General features: G+C 41.0%; 1 protein-coding gene across 3 annotated transcripts in view; it reads right to left on the reverse strand.

Moving 5' to 3' along the window:
* The window catches only part of gucy1a2 (guanylate cyclase 1, soluble, alpha 2), a 216,851-nt gene that overhangs the window by 36,872 nt on the left and 156,033 nt on the right, over positions 1 to 23,946 (reverse strand). For all 3 annotated transcript variants that reach the window (XR_007247831.1, XM_048533630.1, XM_048533629.2), the window contains exons 5-6: positions 16,371 to 16,856; positions 12,733 to 12,876 (exon numbers count right to left, since the gene is read on the reverse strand). Coding sequence is in view for 2 of the 3 variants with exons in the window: in XM_048533630.1 (XP_048389587.1) it covers positions 12,733 to 12,876; positions 16,371 to 16,856 (630 nt within the window). In the remaining variant the exon portion in view is untranslated. The remainder of the gene's footprint in view (positions 1 to 12,732; positions 12,877 to 16,370; positions 16,857 to 23,946) is intronic.

A 23,946-nucleotide genomic window follows, 5' to 3' on the forward strand; every position in this document is an offset into this window, starting at 1 on the left:
CTGCAGCAATATAACAGCTCTGCATTATGTAGGCAATACAGTGTGGAGCTGTAGGAACACAGCAGGCCAGCAGCAGAGGAGCGGGAAAGTTGACATTTCGGTTCGGGGACCCTTCTGGTCCCGACTCAAAATGTTAGCTTTCCTGCTCCTCTGATGTTGCCTGGCCTGCTGTGTTCTTCCAGCTCCACACTGGGTTATCACTGGCTTCAGCATCTGCAGTTCTTGCTATCTCATGGTGTAGACAATAATTGTTTTGTTGTTAATTGTTACTGTGTGGGTAAAATATTGTGCTGAAGTTTAAAATTCGTTGCCGTGAGTTTCCAATCTTGTGGTTTATTTGAAATAACCAGAAAGTCAGTAAATTTTAATAGAAACAGAGCATTGGTGACAATTTAGAATTGGTTATGTGGTCAGAGATAATGGGAACTGCAGATGCTGGAGAATCCGAGATAACAAAGTGTGGAGTTGGACGAACACAGCAGGCCAAGCAGCATCTTAGGAGCATAAAAGCTGACGTTTCGGGCCTAGACCCTTCATCAGAAAAGCCTTTCTGATGTGTATACGCATACAAAAGATTTTCTGATGAAGAGTCTGGGCCCAAAACGTCAACTTTTGTGCTCCTTAGATGCTGCTTGGCCTGCTGTGTTCATCCAACTCCACACTTTGCTACCTAGAATTGGTTAAGTCTTTTCTTTTGAGTGCAAGGGTATCATTGGAGCCTCAGAGCTTTCAGACTTTTGGAGCAAATCAAGCACAATGCCATTTTGTTTTAATCATTCAGAGGATAGGGTGGCCATTAGCCAAGCCAGCACTTATTGCCTTCCTTTCTTATCTTTAAGAAGGTGATAGTAATTTTCTTTCTTGATAAGTGGCTATCTATTTGGTGTAGGTATACCCTCAAAGCTTTTCGGGATTTTGATTCAGCTCCTCCACCCTCAGGGTATATGTGCCAGAAAAGCTAAAATTTTCATTCTGTGGGCTGGGTGGTGATGGTTGCAGATTGCAATCAAGAAAGTCAACATGGTAAAATATTTGAAGACGTTATCCAGAAAGCTAGTTATTGATAGAACTAAAGTCATTGTTTGTTTAGTGTTACACATAAAAGGCACTCACTTCCTAAACCAACAACCACTTTCAGTCCTTCTACTGAGGCATTAGGCAAGTTTGCATTGACAAAGTCAAATCTAAAGGTAACTCAGGCAAATGAGTACTTCAGCAGCAGATCTCCTTCCTCCCAGGTTCTTTCAGTTCTTTGTCAAAGAAACAAAAAAGAGGTCTACTTTAATTGTTCAGTTCCAAAGTCATTTGTTAGTAGAAACAGCTTATAGCAAATGGAGGGAGGAAATAACTGACTGTCTTACTTGGCTGCAGAAAGATAGAGACAGCCTGTTTCTTCCAATCTGAAGACATGTCTCTGCATTGTTCACAGAAACCAACTGTTGTCAGGCTGAATACCTCCGGTATCCACAACGGGTCACAATTGCATTAACTGCAATTGCTTGCAAAGCAGCAGTGTAAACACAAATGTGGGGGTGTGTGGGTGGGTGTGCGGTGTTCGTTCAAGCCCTGGAGCAAAAAACTTAGAGTCATAGAGTCACATAGTCATAAAAAGCAGAAACAGACCCTTGAGTCCAACTCATCCTCATTGACCAGAGGTCCCATCTGACCTAGTCCCATTTGCCAGCATTTGGTCCATATCCCTCAAAAGCATTCCAATTGGTATACACATCCAAATTCCTTTTAAATGTTGTAATTGTACCCACCTCCACTACTTCCTCTGGCATCTCATTCCATACATACATCACACTGTGTGAGAAAAAGTTAACCCTCAGGTCCTTTTAAAATTTTCCCCTCTCACCTTAAATTTACGCCTTCTAGTTTTGGACTCCCCCATCCTAGGGGAAAGACATTTGCTTTTCATCCAATCCATTCCTCTCAGGACTTTATAGCCTCCAAAAGCTCCAAATTAGCCTCCAAAGCTCAAGGCAAAAAAACCCCAGCTTATTCAGCCTCTCCCTATATGTCAAACTGTCTGGACTCGGCAATATCCTTGTGAATGTTGTCTGCACCACCTCTTTCCTCTAGAAGTGTGACCAGAATTGTACGCAGTATTCTAAAAGTGGTCTCATCAATATCCTGTACAGTCACAATATGAGATTCCCAACTCCAGTACTCAATGTTCTATCCGATGAAAGCAAGCACACCAAATGCCTTCTTCACCTCTGTGTCTACCTGCGAATCCACTTTCAAAGGAAGTGTGCACTTGTACCGAGGTCTCCCTGTTCAGCAACACTCCCCACAGCTGCACCATTTACTGTACAAGTCCTGCCCTGATTTACCTTACCAAAATGCAACACTTTGTATTTGGCTAAATTAAACTTCATCTGCCACGCCTCAGTCCACATACAGTTGGAATTTTACGATTCTGATATGAGAATGCTAAAAACTAAGCTCCAGTTGATATGTACATAGGGTTATGATTGAATCCTCAGCTAATGCCCACAAGGTGCATACTATCCAAACATAATTAACATCTGATTAATGTCACTGACTCCATGGCTCTGGGGGCCTTGATCCTGATGATTTGTTAATTGTTAAAGTGGATTTGAGGCAATCCTCTGGTGACTATCCTGTTTCCCTCCTGTTGAAAATAGAAAGGACAGAATGTCAGTGTTCATGTCAATGTGTTTGGTGATGTGCTTGCCTGGCTGACTATCTGGAGCTATGTGGAGACTGTGCATTGGTTGGTGTATGAAGGTGAAGTGGAATACTTCCCAGTTAGGGCTCAGTCCGAAGTGATCAATAGGGATCTGGCGCAATGAGCAGAATGAGATATGTTGTATGGTTGGTGAAGAGATGAGATTGTCAAATGCATTGATTCAGTTCGACCACCAGAGTAAGATCATTAAACCTCTTGTGGCACTGCTGCCAAGGTTTGGGAATGATGTGCTGGCCAGTTACTGATTTCACCAACACCCCCCCCCTCCACACCCCACCCCACCATGCACTTCAGAAGTTTATTCTCAAGGGCTTCCTGCCCAACACTGGAAAAGATGGCCTCCTATGTTAAAAGGTTTTTGATTCTATGTGGATGGCAGCTGATATTAGTTAAGTTCAGATAAGAAACAATTACTGAAACTGTGGATGTTTAAGATGGAGTTACAGTCACTTGTTTTTAAATCAACCTATTCAGACATATTTTATGCCACACCTCCTGTACAGTTAGGTCTTGAAATCAGAGCACTTGGCTCAAAGGCAGGGACACTAAATGACTTTTTTTCATATGTCATGACAAGATTCAAACAGTCCAGGTCTATGGATTACGAAGCAAGAGACATTGTTACTATGCCACCAAACCATTTGACTTCACCCCTAAAATGGGAGTTATAAAAATAGATTTATGTTTTGAGTGATAACATAAGACTGAGTGAAGATTGGCACCAATACTAGTCGTGCACCACAGGGTTCAATAATGAACTTGTGATTTTTAACAGATATTAATCACTTGGGTGAGGCAAGTGAGTGTACAATAGCCAAGTTTTCAGATGGCACAAAAATAGGTCAGAATGCAAGTGGTGTGGATGACACAGAGTCTGGAGAGCAAAATAGACTGGTTAAGTCAGTGGGGAAAAAACCTGGCAGGTGCAATATAATGTGGGGAAGTGTGACATTGTGCACTTTGGCAGGAAGAATTGAAGAACTGAATATTATTTAAATTGAGAAAGATTGCAAAAAGCTATAAAACAGAGGGATTTGAGTGTCCTCATCTATGAATCAGAAAAAGCAGGCATCCAAGTACAGCAGATAATAAGGAAGGAGTATTGACTTTTATTTCAAGGGGAAATAGGGTAGTCTTGCTAAAACTACACAGAACACTGGACAGACTACAGCTGGAACACTGAACAGAATTGGATACCTTACCTACAGAAAGATAGTGGCATTGGAAGCAAGCCAGAGCAGGTTCACCGTATTGGCTCCTGGTATGAAATGGTATGAAGAGACACTCCTCTTACATGTTTTGAGAGAGGTTGTGTACATTGAGCCTATACCTGTAGGAATTTTGAAGTATCAAAGACAACCTTATTAAAATATCCAAGATTCTTAGTGGACTTGACAAGTTTTGGAAAAGTTGCTTTCACTTTTGGGATAGTCTAAGAACAGACGGCATGATCCCAGAATAAGGGGTTACATATTTAAGGCAGAAATGTTGAAGAATTTCTTCTCTCAGAAGTTTCTTTACCATAGCAGCCTATAGAGGCTCAGCCATTAAGTGTATTCATGGCTGAGATAGATAGATTTTTGATCAGTAAGGGAATTACGGGTTTGTGGGAAAAGTCAGCAAAGTGGAGCTGAGGATCTCATTGAATGGCACAGCAGACTCACTAGGCTAAGTTGTTTACTTCTGCTAATTTATCTAATGGGCATATGTTGCTTCACTTGTTTTTCTGAAACATAATATACTTCCCATTTCAAATTCTTTACTCAGTGCATCCAGGATAAGTGTCACAAAAGCATGGAACCCACACCTTCCCTTCATGTGCCATGAACTGTTTTGAATGGCAATAAATGATTCATGAGCAACATGAAATGATTTGCTGCCACTTCCCTTTTCCAGGTCTGAACCTTTATAAAGAGAAAGCTGCTTGGAGCATATCATAGAATCCCTACAGTGTGGAAACAGGCCCTTCAGCCCAACAAGTCCGCACCGACCCTTGGAGCATCCCACCCAGACCCAAACCCCTACAACCCACACACCTCTGAACACTATGGGCAATTTAGCATGGCCAATACACCTAGCCTGCACATCTTTGGACTGTGGGAGGAAACCCATGCAGACTTGGGGAGAATGTACAAGCTCCACACAGTCAGTCGCTCAAGGCTGGAATTGAACCTGGGTCCCTGATGCTGTGAGGCTGCAGTGCTAACCATTGAGTCACTGTGCCATTCCAATATGTTTTCTTACTAATACGCACTGAAATTTAAAGAAAAAGAAAAGTTGCAGATCATCCACAAAAAAGAAGGGCAGACTAATCAAAGCCAAAGGCAAATGCTGGGACAAAGCCAGGAACAGGGTACAGTCTGTACAACACTTCCCCTGTACCAATGACTGACAGGCAACAAAGATTCCAAAACCAAGAAGGATGTGCCAGCACGGTGGAGGTAGCAGTGCAGCTTTTGCCTTCTTGCTCAAGATAATTGCGGGTTGAATTTTACTGGAAAGCATCCATGTGTCAATTTTGGTAAATTTCATGAAGGATATTTTTCTATGATGTTTAGGGAGATTTGTCTTGATATGTTCTCAAATGCACTTCTTTACCTTTGCACTGTGCCTCAGCGGCACCCCACTCATATCATAGGTGGAAGTACTTGCCAGGATCTCCTGGTTTCCCAGCATAGGTGCCATATTTGAAATAGTGTGCACCAGGTCAACCACTGGCAGTCCAGAGCTGCCCTGCATGGTTTCTGTCTATCTAGGAATGTCGTACAATGGAAAGTTGACATCCTACTTTGCTAATAGGGATAAGGAGACCCTGGTAAATGAATGGTGTGGTGAAAAGCCAAACTAGACTCTGCTAGCCTGGTTCAAGATTTCAGCCATGGATAGTGCCATATCAAGGTATCAGAGCAATTTATGTCAATGCAGAAAACAAAGTTAATGATCTTCTTGGTAAAAGCAGAGTAAATGCCTCAATTTTTTCTCTGCTATTCAATCTCTGCTACAGTACTCATCTCCCAAAGAAGCATATTGTCTACCATTTTCACTGTTGAAAGCAACGTCTTCCCTCACTCACTCACACAACTAATTACCCCATCCTACTGATCCTGTACAGCTTCTGTGCCTCCTACCCACTCACTCAGGAATGGCTTTCTTTCCCTTGTCTCCTGCAGGCACCTGTATAGACTTGGCAGTGACCAGGGTGTCCCAACAAAACATCTCCTCCTCCACCTCTCAGGAGAAAGCCACAGACCCATCAGAGGTTGCCCCAGCAAGATTGCTTCCTGCACCCACCACCAGCCCAGACGCAGGCACTCTGGTAAGTATTTTAGCTATATTAGAGAGTCAGGATCACATGCTGGTAGGTTTGCACTGCTATGTCTCCTCAGCTGACCAAGGGAGATGTGCCCCAGGTCACTGACACTTGGAGGATTATTAGAGATAAGGCTCCTGCTCAGTGCCAGGCTGGAAAGGGCCTCATGATGTTGGCAATAAGCAAGTCTTACAAATGCACAAGCACAAGCAGACACAGGAACAGCATACAGGTTCATCAGAGATATTGGGTTAGTTGACTCAAAAATTGGAAAACTCCACTAATGCTGTTTGCACCAGCGTGTCTCAGGCAAGGAGTCATCTGGATGACTTTGTGGACAAACTAGCAGCTGACATGAAGACCCAGGTCCGGCAGTAACTCAGCCTCTTTGTTGGGTACACGTATGGATCTATATTGCAGTGCCCCAGCCTCAGGTGCTCACCACCAACAGCAAAGCAGTAAGAGTAAATGATGTTGACTGTACTCCAGTACCCCATCCTCAAAAGGGGACAATACGGTGACAGTAGACACCCAGCCAGAGGAGGAAGCACATGGAAGCTCCCCAGGAATCTCCGCTCAGGATGCGCCAGAGGTAGCTGGTCACCCCACCTGCATGTTGCTGATACCAGCAAGTGGAACCCTGAGTTCAACCTGAGAAAAGTCAACCTGCCTTTGGTGGGGTGGGGTGGGGGTGGGGGGGGGGGGGGGGTGCGCGGTGGGGGGCTGGTAGTGGAGGGGTGGGCATTGTAGAGGGCAGCACACTCAGCACGCCTGGCCTCTCCAGCCAGAAGCACCCTGAAAGTGCCTGCCAAAAATTTGAAAAGTGCAACACTGAAATGTAGCACTTTGTTGTAAGTGGGATTGTGTTGAGTTTTGATGATGCAGTGGGGTTTGTACATGTCTGATGTGAATGTCCGTGAAAGGGGGCTGTGTCCTGAGACGTTGACAACTAAATGTCCAACGTGGAGGGCCAGAGAAACAAGCAGCAATAATCAGCTATTAATGTGTGCTAATGTATGCAAATAGGCCTCTTGTCACTCACCAGTAAGAATTTCATCTTGCCATTCAGTACTTGGTTGGAATATGGGAGTTTTTTTGCTCTCAAAAATCAAGAAGTGCTCACTGCTGAGCTCACATGATTCTCCCAACTTTTTCACCAATGTCCACATTGTTCAGGGCCTAGGAAATTTCTGTCCTAAGTTCCTTTCCAGTGACCCCAAGGGAATTGTCACCCAATGAATTTCAAATTCAGTGTTTTACAAATGGAGTTGTAGTGCCCCAAAGTACTACGTCATCCAATCTCTTTCAATATGTTCCATCATGACAAGCTGATATTCCTGCCTGTATACTTTCAACTTTTATAATTTTACTAATGTAGGAAGAGGAAAAGTTCCACAGTAGAACATTATTAAACAATTCGCACTGCAATGTGCATCACATGTGAAAAACAAATTAAATATAAAAGTGGTAGACAATTTTAGCTATAATAGACTCATCCTTCAGTTTGACACTTCCTAGCAGTAGATAGTCTAATCATAAATTTTTAAATATTTTCTGAGGCAATTTCAATTCAGGAATAAAATGAGTAATTATTAAACATCTTTTGTTGTGATCTTGAGAGTCTTATATACAAACATCCCAAAATGCCCATTAAAACATGCCATTGCAATAAATGGTCCACATACATGAAAGTTACATTGATAGAACTAAGGAAAATAACTAGGCCATCACTTCTTCAGCAGAAGCAAATCAGATTCCCTGCTTACATGGGCACTAGTTGTGTCAGTAGACTGGAGTGTAGCAAGTAATGCATATGTTAAACAATGTTTGAAATGGTAACTTATAAAAGAGTGAACAATTAACTTCATCATCAACAAAAGTAGCAATCGTGGTCTATATGAAGTCATAGCAGAAAACAATAAGACAATGTACATTCAATAAAAACAAAGTGAAAAATGTAAGAAAATTCAAGATTTTTCAAGCATGATAAATGTCTAGACAATAAAGGCAACAGAAGAGTAAGTTCTTTTTGCATACATGTGGCGCAAAGATTTAACGGCCCAAAAAAAAGAGAAATGGCGTATGAAACCATGAGATACATTCTAATGAATTGGTTTTCCATAAAAAGTAACTCATATTTGGGTTGAAATGACTTGATAGCATGCACGTTTCACAGGCAGCATACAGAATGCATTGCAGAGCCTTAGTGTGGTAGCCCATAACCCCAAAACAGTCTGACCCTACCTCTTTGCATTCATGTCAAATCATCAGAGTGAGGACAAAAGGATATATCTTTTTGTTTACTAAGCATAAGTTAAACCAGATATTAACCTGCCTAACATTTCCAGGATATGTATTTAGGTAAGTTCCAGTGCCTGGTGCATATCTTCATCCTGGGCTCTGGTTCGGAGATATTCACAGAGGGTCCCAATCAGACGTGAATCAGACCATCAGAAGGTTAAACTTTGTGGGCAATTTCCACATATACCTGCATGACAGGACATCCATACTGTCTTAACATGCATTTTCCAAAATGAGCCAGTCAATCTCCAAAAATTCAGAATCCAAAACTTGTGTTACAATCCCTATAAAAACAAATAAGGTTTTAAAAAGACAGCTACCCCTATAATTCCCATGGAAAGAAAACCAGTGGATAAGATATCACTTTCAAACCTTTACAGTAACAAATCAGCTAAAACCAATATAACTCAAAGATTAATTAACAGATAAAAGGTCTTCTGATCAAGGGAAATGCTGTTCAGATAAACTTGTTTTAAATATTTTTGATAAAGCTCAAATAATTTCAAGCACTTGCATTACTCCCTAAACAAATGCAGAGCCACATCCAATTTGAAAAAAAATTCAACTTGGCCTTTGTTTTGTAGGAGCTCCGAATTCCCATCCAACCATTGCAGCCATCGAGTCACATTTACAAACAACTATACTCCATCCAAAGAACAAGGAACAAAAATACAATGCAGCATAGGAACCAGCTCTTCGACGCTCTAAGCCTGTGCCAACACATTTTGCTCTTCCACGCTAAAACTGTCTTCACTTGCAGGATCTGTGTCCCTCTATTCCCTTCTTATTCATGTATTTGTCCAGGCTCTTCTTGAATGCTGCTACTGCGTCTGCTTTCACCACCTCCTCCTAGCGATGCATTCCAAGCACTCACCATCTTTCCTATGAAAAACATGTCTCATACATCTCTTTTAGACTTCTACTTCGCACCTTGAACCTGTGTCCCCTAGTAATTGATCCCAGGGAAAAAGCCTCATACTTCCCACTCTATCCAGGCCATTCATAATCTTATAAACTTGCATTTGATTGCCCCTCAACCTCCTGCATTCCAGTGAAAACAAACCCAGTATAGCCAACCATTCATCACAGGTAAAATCCCCCATACCGGGCAAATTCCTGCTGACACTTGCCTACGCACTCTGTAAAGCATCCACATCATTCTGGTAGTGTGGTGATCAGAACTGTATGCAGTATTCCAAATGTAGCCTAACTAAAGTTCTATAAACTTATCTATCCTTATACTCAATCCCTTTCCAATGAAGGCTGGCATGCTACAAGCCTCTTTTTACTACCTTATCTACCTGAGGCAAGATTACGATTGACAAGACACACACCTGTAAACATCTGTCAGAGATAGTAGGAACTGCCGATGCTGGAGAGTCTGAGATAACAAGGTGTAGAGCTGGATGAACACAGCAGGCCAAGCAGCATCCGAGGAGCAGGAAAGCTGACCTTTCGGTTGAGACCCGTCTTCAGGAAAAAAAAAAATCACTGATGCTGCTTGGCCTGCTGTTTTCATCCAGCTCTACACCTTGTTGTCTTATGAAGAACTATCATTTGGATCATGAGCATTCTGATTGCATACAATGGTGAAGGGCATCCCTTATCCCATCCTTTTGAATAGTATGGCAGGTTCTTGCACCACTTCTAAAGCAATAATGACTACTCTATAATCCTCAATCTTTCACTCGCTAATGTTCTGCCCTTTCCAAATGTATAAAATGTAGTAATATCATCTCTCATCCATTCTCAGAGATCACAGAATCCCTTCAGTGTGGAAACAGGCCAGTCAGCCCAACAAGTCCACACCACCCCTCCGCAGAACATCCCACCCAAACCTATCCCCATGACTCCACATTTCCCATGACTAATCCATCTAACTTACATATCCCTGGACACTATGGACAATTTAGCATGGCCAATCCGCCTAACCTGCACATCTTTGAACCGTGGGAAGAAACTGGAGCGCCTGACAGAAACCCACACAGACATGGGGAGAATTTGCAAACTCCACACAAATAGTCAGTCATCCAAGGCTGGAATTGAACTCGGGTCCCTGGCACTGTGAGGCAGCAGTGCTAACCACTGAGCCGCCGTGCTGCTTATCAGCAGGATCTGTTTGAAAATGGCCATACAGAAAATTGTTGCATCCAGAGACAGTCTTCATTGTTTTTTTTTACAAGTTCCACTTTCTAATCTGCCAACTAGAAAAAGAAGCTGACCCTTCAGTGTACCTGGCATTTTTTCTTCCTTTACATCTGATGTCCCATGGCAACCTCAGACCATGAAGGCATTTCATAGGGAAGGCGATGGCCCAATGGTATTATTGCTATACTGTTAATCCAGAGACCTAGATAATGCCCTGGGAACTCAGTTTGAATCCTGCCATGGCAGATAGTGAAATTTGAATTCAATAAAAAAAATCTAGCATTAAGAGTCTAATGTTGACCATGAAGCTATGTCAATTGTTGGAAAAACCTATCTAGTTTACTAATACCCTTTAGGGAAGGAAGCTGCCACGCTTACCTGATCTGGCCTACATGTGATTCTAGATGCACAGCAATGTGGTTGACTCTTAACTGCCCTCTGGGCAATTAGAGTTGGGCAATAAATGCTGGCCTAAAAAAATCCCTACAGAGAGAGAAGCAGGTCATTCTGCCCATCAAGGCCACATTGACCCTCTGAACAGCATCCCTCCCAAACCCATACCCCAACCCTATCCCTGAAATTCCCATGGCTAATCCACCTACTCTGTACGCTGTAGGCAACTAACCATGGCCAATCCACCTAACCTATCCATTTTTGGGCTATTGAGAAAAAAAACAGAGCATACAGATTAAACCCATGCAGACTTTGAGAGAATGTGCCAACACCACACAGGCAGTTGCCCAAGACTAGAATTGAACCTGAGTCTCTGATACTGTGAGGCAACAGCACTAACCACTGAGCCACCATTCCACCCCATATAGAAATTAATGCTGTCATAATCGGAAAACCAAATAATGTTCTAACAATGAACTCTCTAGCACATTTTATGCCTAAAAGGGCATCAAAAAATCAGTGTGTGGCTTCCAAAGCAGGTAAGGGCCAGGAAACTTATTCACTTCCAGCAGTGGTGCAACTGCTCCTTTAAACAGGTCATCTGTCTTATCCTTAACCATAATTTCTCAATTACAATGACCATATTTTATACAAAGCACGTATTAACCAATTGTTCTCTGGCAGGCTTGTTCCTAGATTGGCAGTGCATTCTATAAATGATGCAAAAAGCAGAATGAAAGCTGATGTAAAATGATGGGGAGCAACTGCCTGTACATCAAAATGAAGAATTTATGTTACATTGAAGTTGATCTCTGTCAGAGCAGGCCTCACTTCCACTCCTCCTTCACTCTCACACCCTATCCCTATCCTTGCTCCCACGGCAGGTCACACATCCACTTGCTGTGTAGGCATTGCCACCCAGCCAATGCGGGCCTTCTCACTATCCCTTAAGATTCCAACCATCTCCCCCGCCACCCAACACACACACACACACACACACACGCCAATTCTACCCCATGGTGCAGGTGCACATATACACTTGCTTTATCAATCCAAATGTCACCCTATTACACTAAACCTCAATGCATTTACTATATATACACACTTTAGAAAGGTCTTATCAGATCAGTCAAAGTTCACTGTTCCTTTAAAGCTGGCAGTATAATCAAAATTCTGTGGTTAATGAAAAGTTGATTGTCATGTTCCATGAAGATAACTGGTAAGTGATTTGCCTTGAACCTTTCAATATGAAAACTACAGATCGTGCAAACAAAATGAAAGTAAGATTTTGCTCCCTTTAAACGATTGACAATTTTAATAAATTCTCGCTCACATGCTCTTTTTAATTCTAGTCAGAAATTTCAGGAAGATTAAAAATGTCCCTGTATTACTGCTGAAGGCTTGGTACTCATCCCATTCATGCCTCTCTCAAAACAAGATTAACCATTAGCTTCCCCACCAACCCTATGCACATTTTGCTTATGGGTCACCTATAGCATATTGCTGGAATTTTTTTCTTTAAAGTCCTTTAATAACTTTTTTTCTTGGAAGTCTTTAAATTCTAATGAAAGGAAATCAGTACCACTCAGTGATCAACTCCACTATGACAAGTTTTTTTTCTGTAACAAGTACATCCCCTTCAATGTTAAACTAGAATGTAATCTGTCACAGGAGAAAGTTTAGGCTAGGTTTAATGCAGGTAGAAGTCTGCACAATCCTGCCTTGCTGAAACTAAGGAGCCAATGTTTATACAGCCCTGTTATTTATATTAATTGCATAATTAAACTACTAGTAGTTGTTTAAAAAGAAAAACCTATCTCAAAATGACTGGGAATTACTTGTCTCCATTACCATTACTTACCTTAATGGGTTTTCCATTGGGTGTTAGCACCTCCTCAGATAGTTCCATCATTTTCAGTGCCATCAGGGCTATGAGTTTAGCATGATTGCTGCTTTTTCTATGTAACCCTCCAGCGACACAGTATGCATCACCAATTGTTTCCACCTGCAGCAATTCAAACAGGAAAAGGCAATGATGCAGCCAATCATCAAAAAAACATACGTTTTGTTTAAAAAAAAAGGAGGAACAGAGCCAGGAGATTGAAGATGTTTTCCCCCCTCAAACCACACTAACACCCCAACCCCAACCCCCAGCCCCCCAGCCATTGCTGGCATCCACTTCACCATAGCTCAAACATCCCTTTCCAGTTGGGAGGAAGAGTTGAAACAACAATTGCTGTGTGACCCTCTCCTTGTCATATCCCCCTTTTCAGACTTTTCTGTCTTCTAGTCACTTTTGCACCACATGCAATTACACTTCTGTCTTCTGACATTTTGTCTGTAAAATCTACTAGAGGGCTATCAACACAATGCAGCACGGAAGTTATAATTGCTTCCATTGACAAGCTTCCAGGGGACGCCTACTTATAATTTAGCTGAAGCATTATCAGGTGAACCTCAGTCCTATTTTTCAATGTAGAAATTAATGCTTTCATCAAAATTACACCAGCAAACAGTTTTCTAAGCTTTAAAAACATCACTCCTGTTACTTGCAAATCATTTATAGATGCCCTACAAATACAAGTTTTGTTTTTTTGTATAATTCTTGCTATATAGAACAGGGAATATTATATAATCACTACATAGAACCCCTGCAGTGTAGAAGCAGGCCATTCAGCCCATTGAGTCCACATCAACCCTCTGAAGAGCATTCCACCCAGACCCACACCCTTACTCTATCCCTGTAACTCCACGTTTCCAACTGCTAATCTATCTAGCCTGCACTTCCCTTGACATTGTGGGCAATTTAGCTTGCCCCCTAACCAAGCAGGTACTGCAAGAAAGTGCAAACTCCATATAGACAGCCACCTGAGGATATATTTGATCCTGGGTCTCTGGCACTGTGAGGCAACAGTGCTAACCACTGGGTCACTGTGCCACCCACTTTACTGATTTATATTTCTCACAGGCTCTACCGAGGCGTTACTATCAACAACAGTTTCCTTTTCTGTAGCAGGCACATCAGGTTTCTAAAAGAATAATCAAACTTGCACTTAATTATTCTCTCTGTTTTTCCAGAACATTTCAGAACCAATAAGACTTCACTGCTAAAATCTTTTCAGGTGAAGGTAGACTTCTGTCAAACTTACAAAAATCATGGCCCTTTTTTAATTATTGGATTTAGCTCTCTGGCATTATTTCTAATGCCTCAAATATTAATTAACCTCCAAATATAGCCTTTTCATACATCTTAAAGACACTTTTCTCTTCAACTTTCCCTACGTTCTCTTTCTCCTGAATCTCCCTTCCATCCAGTTACATCTCTTGATAGATTAGCCCCTTTTCGAGCTCACCATTTTAAATTGCATTGGCAATTCCCATTGGCTGCTTTTCCCCAATTCTCTTAGCTTTTCCTGTTTTTTCTATATACTTGTTTCAACCATCCCCCACTGTCCAACTTGACCTCTCTGTGAGGACACTGGTACCAAGTGGTTTAGGGCAACAAGTAAATGAATGCTGCTTTAAACCAATGGAATTGACAATTAAGTATGTTAAATGAGACAATAACACCACCTCAACTGAACTAAGAACCACCAATACTGCTGACAAATAGGATAAACCCAAGTGCTGTGACAGGCTACCATTTCTGGCTGTAGGTAAGCTGAATGCAAAATTCATTTAATGAAACGTTTAGTCCAGTGATTTTCCAGCACCTAGAAAAGGTCTGTCAGAGAATAAAAAAAGTACATATAATACAAAAAAATGTAGTGAGTAATTCCAATTATAATAGTGTCCTTAACAAGACTTTGGCTATTCCTTCAATGCTTTGCTGCTTAGCAGCAAAAGCCCAGAGGTATTTTTAAACTACTTCTTGAAAATAATCTTCATCAAAGAAAAACAGGGGAGGAGGAGCTTTGTCAATAATCTGTGATGTATTCTATCAAATCCCAAAAAATAGGGGCGTACTCAATGGAGATCATAGATGATAATCACCTAAATAACCTGAAATTTTAGGAAGAAGATTATTACACTAAGCCTCTGACCTGCATCTGAGGAATTGCCCCATCAGTTAAAATCATAGAATCTCTAAAATACAAAGAGCGGCCTTTTGACTCATAAAGTTTGTACTGACCCTCACCCTGTCTTTGTATTTACCATAGCTAAACGACCTAGCCTGCAAATACCTGGAAGCTGCAGGGCAATTTATCTTGGCCAATCGACCTAACCTGCACACCTTTGGGCTGCAAGGGGAAATCAGAACACCTGGCAGAAACCCCATGCAGATGTCAGGACAACATGCAAACTCCACACAGAGAGTTGCCCAAGGCTGGAATTGAACCTGGGCCCCTGATGCTCTGAGATAGCAGTGCTAACCACTGTGTCACTGTGCCACCCACAACCCTTAAAATGTTGCCATATAGTTTTAAGGGTGTGATTGCCATATTGCTTTAACTAATATTTGGATGCCAGGATGATGCCAGTTTGAAATGAAATCCAATGCCATATATGGAATATAGATAACCTGAACAGTAATATTTACTGAATTTTTGATTTTGTGAGGATTTGAAGGGTCCATCCTCTCCTAACACCTTGCAAGACCTGCACAAAATAAAACAAGACTACAAAAATTACGAGATTATTATGAGTAAATCACAGTACGTGGGATCATCAAAATGTATTCTGAATATTTAGGAATAAGGACAGATGTTTCCCTAATTAAATTTGGATTTGGATCTAAGTTCTCTTAAAGGAGAACTTAAGCTCAAGGTATAGCAGAAAACCAGGTAGGAGAGTTGTGAATGTATATAACAGGGTGTCCCCAAATGTAAACTAACAGGGAGAAAATTTGGCAGGCTTGACTATGGTGATGAAACATATTTACCCAATTTCCCTCATGGACTGTTTCCAAGTAGTCTTTTGTGTTTAAAAGACAATAAATGGAAATATTCCCTGTGATATATTGAGTATATTCATACAATTTTTATTTCTTCCATAAACTAAATTCCAATAAACTTGAGAGAGGAGTTTTACAAATTTGATCTTACACAGCCCATATCAATATTTCAGTATGGGGACAAATTTTCTGTCCACTAATTAGCCAGAATTGAAAATAAGGGGCAATTCAAAACAATTACCCAGTATGTGTCCACAGCGTGTGCCATAGAGAGGATTTGTAAAACCCATCCTCAAAGATAAAAAGGAGAAAACCACAAATCTATCTAAACTAAAACTGAAAAAAAGCATTAAAAAAAACAAAAGGTGCAAGATGGAAAAGAAGATAGATTTCTGCTTTTTTTTTTCAGTCTTCTGTTAATATTTCAGGTATACATTTTGACCAATGTTTTTTCTTGCGCTTTGCAAGGATTTTCATTTCAGACATTTAACAACCTGGCTGCAAAGGCAATCCATTATTAATTCTCCATTGAAAAAAAGGGACTACTGTGGCATCCAATTTCAGGCTGCAGCTGTTATCTTCATATCAATTCTCTCAGAATTTACCTTATATACGTCCAGGATTCCGCATTGGTAGTCAAACCTGGTATACAGTTCATTCAGCATACTAATTACTTGCATTGGGGTGCATTGTGCACAGATGGCAGTAAAACCAACAATGTCAGAGAAAAGCATGGTAACATCATCAAATTTCCTCGCCTGCACTGATTTTCTCTGCCACAGTTGTTGGGCAACGTCACCTGGGAAGATTGAATAAAGTAAGTCCACAGTCTTCTTCTTTTCCTCCTCCAAGGCCTGGTGTGCCTTTTCAAGTGTTGCTTTCAATTTGTCCATGCGTTTCTTCAGGCCGTCCTGGGCTTTAGCCTGTTCACCTACTAAAATAACATCACGAGTAGCATCATGGATTGGTATGTCTGATAGATGTAAACCTCGTCCCATTAATTGCTCCAGCTTGTCAACACATGGTGAGCCCAGGAAAAGGACAGAGTTTGATTCAGGCACATGAATCATTTGTCCCTTAATCTCCATCACCTAAGAAGAAAGGAAAAGACTTCATTAACAGTTTGTACAATTATTCAAATATAATATCTAATCACTAATCATTTATAACAACAATGAAACAAGCAGAAATAATACACTATTCCGTTTAATTTTATTCAAATAATGATTGTGATTGGCTTAGGGGCGATATGCAAGACAATGCAAACATATTTAAATGATTGTTAATGAATTGAGGAGCATTTGATGTCTCCACTAAGGTCAAAATTACTCTCCAGTGCCCAAGAATGAAATTGAAAACAGGGCAAACATTGAAATAAATTGTATCAATTCTAATGTTACCTTGGTCACTCCAAAGTTCTCTCTATTTGATATATTTGTAAGCCAGATGCTTTTAAAATTGCACTACAATTACAGTTTGGATATAATAAATACAATAGTCATTCAAGCCACTCCTGCCTGCCACTTAGCTCTAGTGCCAACATCATCATACAGCATGGTTTTAATGTAATCATTTTAACTTCACCAATTTGAAAAGATACTTCTGGGATTTCTTTTACATGCCACATTAAATCTGGTGGAGAGTGAACAAGGGGTTTGTCTGATACTGTCTGTATCATCAGATTAGTTAGGTTATAATTACCCCAAGATCAACTTATTAACGTCAATTCATTGGTGTTAGCTGAATGCAACTCCCAAATAGGATGAACATATCGTGAAGAAGAATTTGATAGCATCATACTGCAAATTTTAGAAGTTTGGCATGTTTGAAATTATGCAGCATCCATTTGAGGAATTGCACAACTGCATATAATCATACGTGTTTGAAAACCCAAATAGGATTGCCAGGTAGATGATTCATGAGAGATTTTACAGAACTTTTAAAACATTGAGTCAAACAAGGGAGGCAGAGCATTGGAATTTGCTTAAGGACATAACACTTCAATGAAGTCAGTCCACAGATAATTCTGGAACGAAAGTGACAAATACTTTGTTATCCCAAGTTCTCCAGCCTTTGCAGTTCATACTATCTCTGAAACATTACAACTGCTTAGTGCTAATTGCAAACTCAGCTTCCTCTCTTTAGAAGAAGGTTGACTTTCTCAACCCTAGAAATGCAGAAAAATGCCAGAAAGAGAAAAAAGAAATCAGTGACTCGATAAGCTGCTGGACTAGTCAATTTCCCTTCAGTGTCACAGACATCAACACTTGGCTCAGTCTCAAAAATGCAATATTATCCTTCAGGCAATACTATGGCTAAGGGCTTCATTGACATTTTTGTCAAGGTATTTTTTCTATTTGTCTAACATGCAGAAACTTTAGTATCATGATACCAGCAGTCTGTACTCTCAAGTGCCCAATGTTATTTGTCAGACATCACACAAACATTATCTTTCACTTAAAGAGCATAATCTAATTTATTTACAGCAATATGCATTTCAAACCTGCATCTCTGAATATAACAACAATTTTAATCAGTTCCTATTTACACCAGCAGAGGTAAATTCTATGTTTATGTGTGTAAATTTAAACCCAATCCCTACGCAATTAAAAAAAGTATTCTCTCTAAATCGATATAACTTATTGCGGAGCTGGAGGAACATATTAGGCCAGGCAGCATCAGCGGAGCAGGAAAATTGACATTTTGGGTCAGGACCCTTCTTCAGAAATTCTCTCTAAATAATTAGTTGCTCCGACTAAATTTTAAGGCGACACTCCTCCAGAGCCTTAATTTTATTATGACACTCCTCCAGAGCCTTAATAATTTATTTTTATGTACACTTACTTTTATAAAACGGTCTGGCAGTTAATATCTTCCATCAATCCAATTAATTTTAGATACTTTGGGCAAACGTATCTTGGACTGGGGATGGCAGGAGTGTCTACCCCTGTGGGGTCAGAGTGGAAGCCAGAAAAATAGTGGAATGTCACACCCTGCCAGGCCCCAAATCATTCCCATCACCAGGGAGCTATCCTCTTTACAGCAGGAATGTAATGAGCTGTCAACTACAAAGTAGCAGATAGCCAATCTGCGATTTAAAGCCACATTGGGGTCTTTTGGAGCCTCACTGCCAAAAGTGGACCTCCGCCACATGCTGTAGCTGTCACTTCATTGGAGGCCACTTCCCTGAGACAGTGAGAGAGATTACCTTCAAAGTGGAGGCAACAGTTGCAAAGACTGTTCTATGACTTAAACATTGCTGCTAGTGTTTTTTTTACACCATGAAGGGAGCTGCTCGCTCGGCCCCTTTAATAAATGTAATTACTTTTGATTTCTACATTAGGCTGGAGGAAGTATGAGTTGGTATCTACAGAGTGCCATGTGCTGCTCCTTGGCATCATTAATCACAAAATCTTCCACGGCTGTGAGAGTGAGTGGGAGGAGGTATGCACAGGGGGACGAGGGGGTGCATTTGTTGAGTCTGTACGAGACACTGAGGGTCTGAGTGGGCAATGTGTGACTGGGAGCTTAGTTGGGTAAGTGTGAGTGAAAAGGAGGCTTGTTGCTGCGTGGATGAGAGAGTACATGAGTGAATGAGTGAATAAGGGAGAGGTCTGATTGAGTGAATTACTGACTCAGGTGGTTGGGCATGACTGTTTGGTGGCTATATATCAAGTGATTGATGGAGCACCTCACTGGCAGTGTGATGGGTGGGTGAACGTCTAACTGGTGTTCCAGGTGGGTGAATAAGAGGATGCCTGACTAGGATTTCAGATGGGTGAATAAATGAGTGAATGTCGAACTGGGGGTCTGGATGAGTGAGAGAGACAATTACAGTGTCATGGTTGGGTGAGTGGTTGAGTAACTGCCTGGGGGTCTGAACAGATGAGAGAGTGAATGATTGGAGATCTGGATGGCTGAAGGAGTGAGTGAGTGGGTGAGCAGATGGATGTGTGATTGACTAGGTTCTGGGTGGGTGAGTGAGTAAGTGACTGAGGGTCTGTGTGGGTGAGCAGGTGAATGAGTGAGTGAGTGAGTAAGTAAGTGAGTGAGTGAGAGAAGGGGTACTGAACAAATGACCATATAGTTGCAGCATTGACATTCAGGAGGATATTTCAGAATATACAGAATTCATACTTTACAAGGAAGAAGAAAGATTCCAAGACGTGGGCTGCCATCTGTGACTAACTAAAAATGTTAAAAAGTAGTTAAAGGACGGGAGGAAAAAGTTTGGAAAAATTAAAGAATAAAAAATTGATTAATAAAGAGCAAAAAATTTGTGAATGAGAGAAGGTTAGCTTAAAATATAACAGTAGATAGTTAAATGTTTTATAGATATATAAAGGGAAAAGTAAACAAAGTGAATATTGATTATATTGAAACTGACACTTGGAAATTTATAATGGAAAATAAGGGGCCAGTGGATTAATTGAACAGGTATGTTAAATAAAAGGAAAATGCTAAAGAAACTCAGCAGGCCTAGCAACATCTGTGGTCAGACGTGAAAGAGAAATAAGGTTTTGAGTCCAGTGTGGTTACTGTTCAGAACTGAAAGAAGCAGGAAAATGGTATTTCTGGACTCCAGGGCCATCAGGCTCATCCTTTCTGAATCTGTCTTGTCTGTTCCTGTAAGCATTTAAGGTTTCTGCGAGACCTTTCCTCATCCTTCTAAACTTCAGTGAATGTATCCTAACTGATCCAATTTCTCTACATACACAAGTCCTACTATCTCAGGAATTAGTCTGGTAAACCTTTGTGCATTACTCCAAAGCCATAACATCCTTCCTCAGATAAGGAGCTAAAACTGCACGCGATACTCCACATGTGGTCCTACCAAGGCCCTATACAATTACAGAAAGAGATCCCTGCTCCTGAACTCAATCCTCTCACTATGAAGGCCAACATGCCATTTGCCTTCATCACCTACTGCTGCGCCAACAGATTTACTTTGAGCAACTAGTGCAAAAGGACACCCAGATCTCATTACACCTTCCCCTTTCCCAAATTGTCACCATTCAGATAATAATTTGCCTTCACGTTTTTGCTACCAAAGTTGATAACCTCACATTTATCCACCTTATACTTGATTTGCAACACATATACTCACTCACTCAACTTGTCCAAATCACACTGGAGAATATCAGCATCCTCTTCACAATTCACCCTCCCGCTCAGCTTTGTGCACCTGCAAACTTGGAGATATTCCAGTTAATTCCCTAATCTAAAAACTTAATATACACTGTGAAGAGCTGGGGTCCAACATAGATACTATGGTACCCAATTAGACATTAGCTGCCATCGGAAAATGATTCATTTATTCCTACAGTTTGTTCCTGAGTGGCTGCCAGTTATCTATCCATGTCAATATACTACCCCAATTTCATGCATTTTAATTTCACATGTGCAGGATCTTATCAAAAGCTTTGTCAAAGGAAGACCACATATTTGGTAGCGTCCTTTTACATTTCTTCTTTACGGGTTCTATATTTCTCACTAATCCCTTCTATTTGTCTTGTATACTCTTCACTCACTGCATCTGCAACTTTTAGCAGGATTTTTAACCTTTGAGAAACAGGAAGGGCAAATTGTCCATTTAACTATAAAACTTCGACAAACTTATCACCTGATGGAATCAATACTTGTGAACTTGAGAAACATCAGGTTTTGTTAAAGAAATACAATTATGTCCTGTTTAGGTACATGAGGAAAAACCTTTTCGCCCAGAGGTTAGATGGTGTTTGGAGTTCTTTGCCCAGTTTAGTGGCTGAGGCTAAAGCCCTCAATGGATTAGAAGTGAATCAGGATCTGTAACTGAATTGCTGTGACATCAACTGACTTTCCAAAGTAATTGCTTTACTATTCTCAAAAATAATTTTCATTTGTGCCTTTTTCATGGAACAGCGCAGATATCTCACTAGAGAACGAATCAATACTTAAACTGGTTTATTTCAGCTATTTTCTATGGAATGACAACTTTATTTTTTGGCCTCAATGTGTTATCATCACACCATACCTACAGTGTGTATTACCCTTAAATTTCTTAAACTTTCATCAATTAAGTACTTTCTAGACCAAGTTAGCATTTTAACCAATCAGTCTCATGTATTGTTTGTAGAAGTAGAATTTTTTTAGAATTAGAATAATCCTTTATTGTCACACATGCTCAACGAGTGAAAAATTTATACTTCACCACTTACAGTGCCACTTAGGTACAAGGGTACCTAGGCAGAGCATCTTTAGTTACAAGATCGTAGAAAATAGAGAAATAGAATGTGCAGTATAAAAGTTCAGAACAAGTCTTCCAACCCAGACCACACCAGGAACTAGCCTCCAGCCTGCAGTGGGCCCTTGCTCCTGACCGCACAGGGCTACATCTTGAGGATCATGAGACTGGGAGATAGCTTCAGACTGCTACACTGGACTGAGAGGACCCCACACTGGAAGCCTGCCCTGGGGAAGCCACTATAATAGGTGGGGTGGTAGCTATGCCAGGCTGTTAGGTCGCTGTGCCAGTTTGGTGTTGTCAAATTATTCTGCTGATCGTTAATTCTTCCATTGTTTTGATGTCTGCTTCCAATATTCAATTATTATGATGTCTGACAACCATTGTTCATTTATTCTTTGCAACACTACAGAATATATCATTTGTTCCATCATCCGTGCATGAAATGACTGTTGCACGAGGATTTCTTTTTTAAAAGCAGCAGATATTTGTAGAACCATAGAAAGATTATGGCTCAGAAGGAGATAGAACATAGAAAATTACAACACAGTACAGCGCCTTCGGCCCTCGATGTTGTGCCAACCTGTCATACCAATCTCAAGCCCATCTAACCTACACTATTCCATGTACGTCCATATGCTTATCCAATGATGACTTAAATGTACCTAAAGTTGGCGAATCTATTACCGTTGCAGGCAAAGCATTCCATTCCCTTACTACTCTCTGAGTAAAGAAACTACCTCTGACATCTGAACTATATCTTTCACCCCTCAATTTCAAGCTATGCCCCCTCGTGCTCGCCGTCACCATCCTAGGAAAAAGGCTCTCCCTATCCACCCTGTCTAACCCTCTGATTATTTTATATGTTTCAATTAAGTCACCTCTCAACCTTCTTCTCTCTAACGAAAACAGCCTCAAGTCCCTCAGCCTTTCCTCATAAGACCTTCCCTCCATACCAGGCAACATCCTAGTAAATCTCCTCTGCACCTTTTCCAAAGCTTCCACATCCTTCTTATAATGCGGTGACCAGAACTGTACACAATACTCCAAGTGCGGCCGCACCAGAGTTTTGTACAGCTTCACCATAACCTTTTGGTTCCAGAACTTGATCCCTCTATTATTAAAAGCTAAAACACTGTATGCCTTCTTAACAGCCCTGTCAACCTGGGTGGCAACTTTCAAGGATCTGTGTACATGGACACCGAGATCTCTCTGCTCATCTACACTGCTAAGAATCTTACCATTAGCCCTGTACTTTGCCTTCCGGTTACTCCTACCAAAGTGCATCACCTCACATTAAACTCCATTTGCCACCTCTCAGCCTAGCTCTGCAGCTTATCTATGTCTCTCTGCAGCCTACAGCATCCTTCGTCACTATCCACAACTCCGCCGACCTTAGTGTCGTCTGAAAATTTACTAATCCATCCTTCTACGCCCTCATCCAGGTCATTTATAAAAATGACAAACAGCAGTGGACCCAACACCGACCCTTGTGGTACACCACTAGTAACTGGTCTCCAGGATGAACATTTCCCATCAACTACCTCCCTCTGTCTTCGTTCAGCAAGCCAATTTCCGATCCAAACTGCTATATCTCCCACAATTCCATTCCTCTGCATTTTGTACAATAGAGATCATTCAGCCCTTCTTGTTTGAACTAGCTAAATAAACTAGTCATCCATTCTGGTTCATAGCCTTGCTGAATTACAGCAACTCAGTCACAGATCCCGATTCTCTTTTAATCTATTGAGGGCTTTTGCCTCAACCACTAAACTAGACAATGAATTCCAGACAGTCAGATTTTTCCTCATGTTCTCTCCAAGCCTTCAATCAAACATCTTAAATCTGTGTCCCTAGGTAATTCATCTCTCTGGGAAAACAGGTTTCCTGTGTGTACTCAATCTAAAGACTCATTATTTTATACACGTCAAATAAGTTACCCATTAGCCTCCTTTGTT

Source organism: Stegostoma tigrinum, chromosome 6, assembly GCF_030684315.1.
Source record: "Stegostoma tigrinum isolate sSteTig4 chromosome 6, sSteTig4.hap1, whole genome shotgun sequence".
Taxonomy (NCBI): domain Eukaryota; kingdom Metazoa; phylum Chordata; class Chondrichthyes; order Orectolobiformes; family Stegostomatidae; genus Stegostoma; species Stegostoma tigrinum.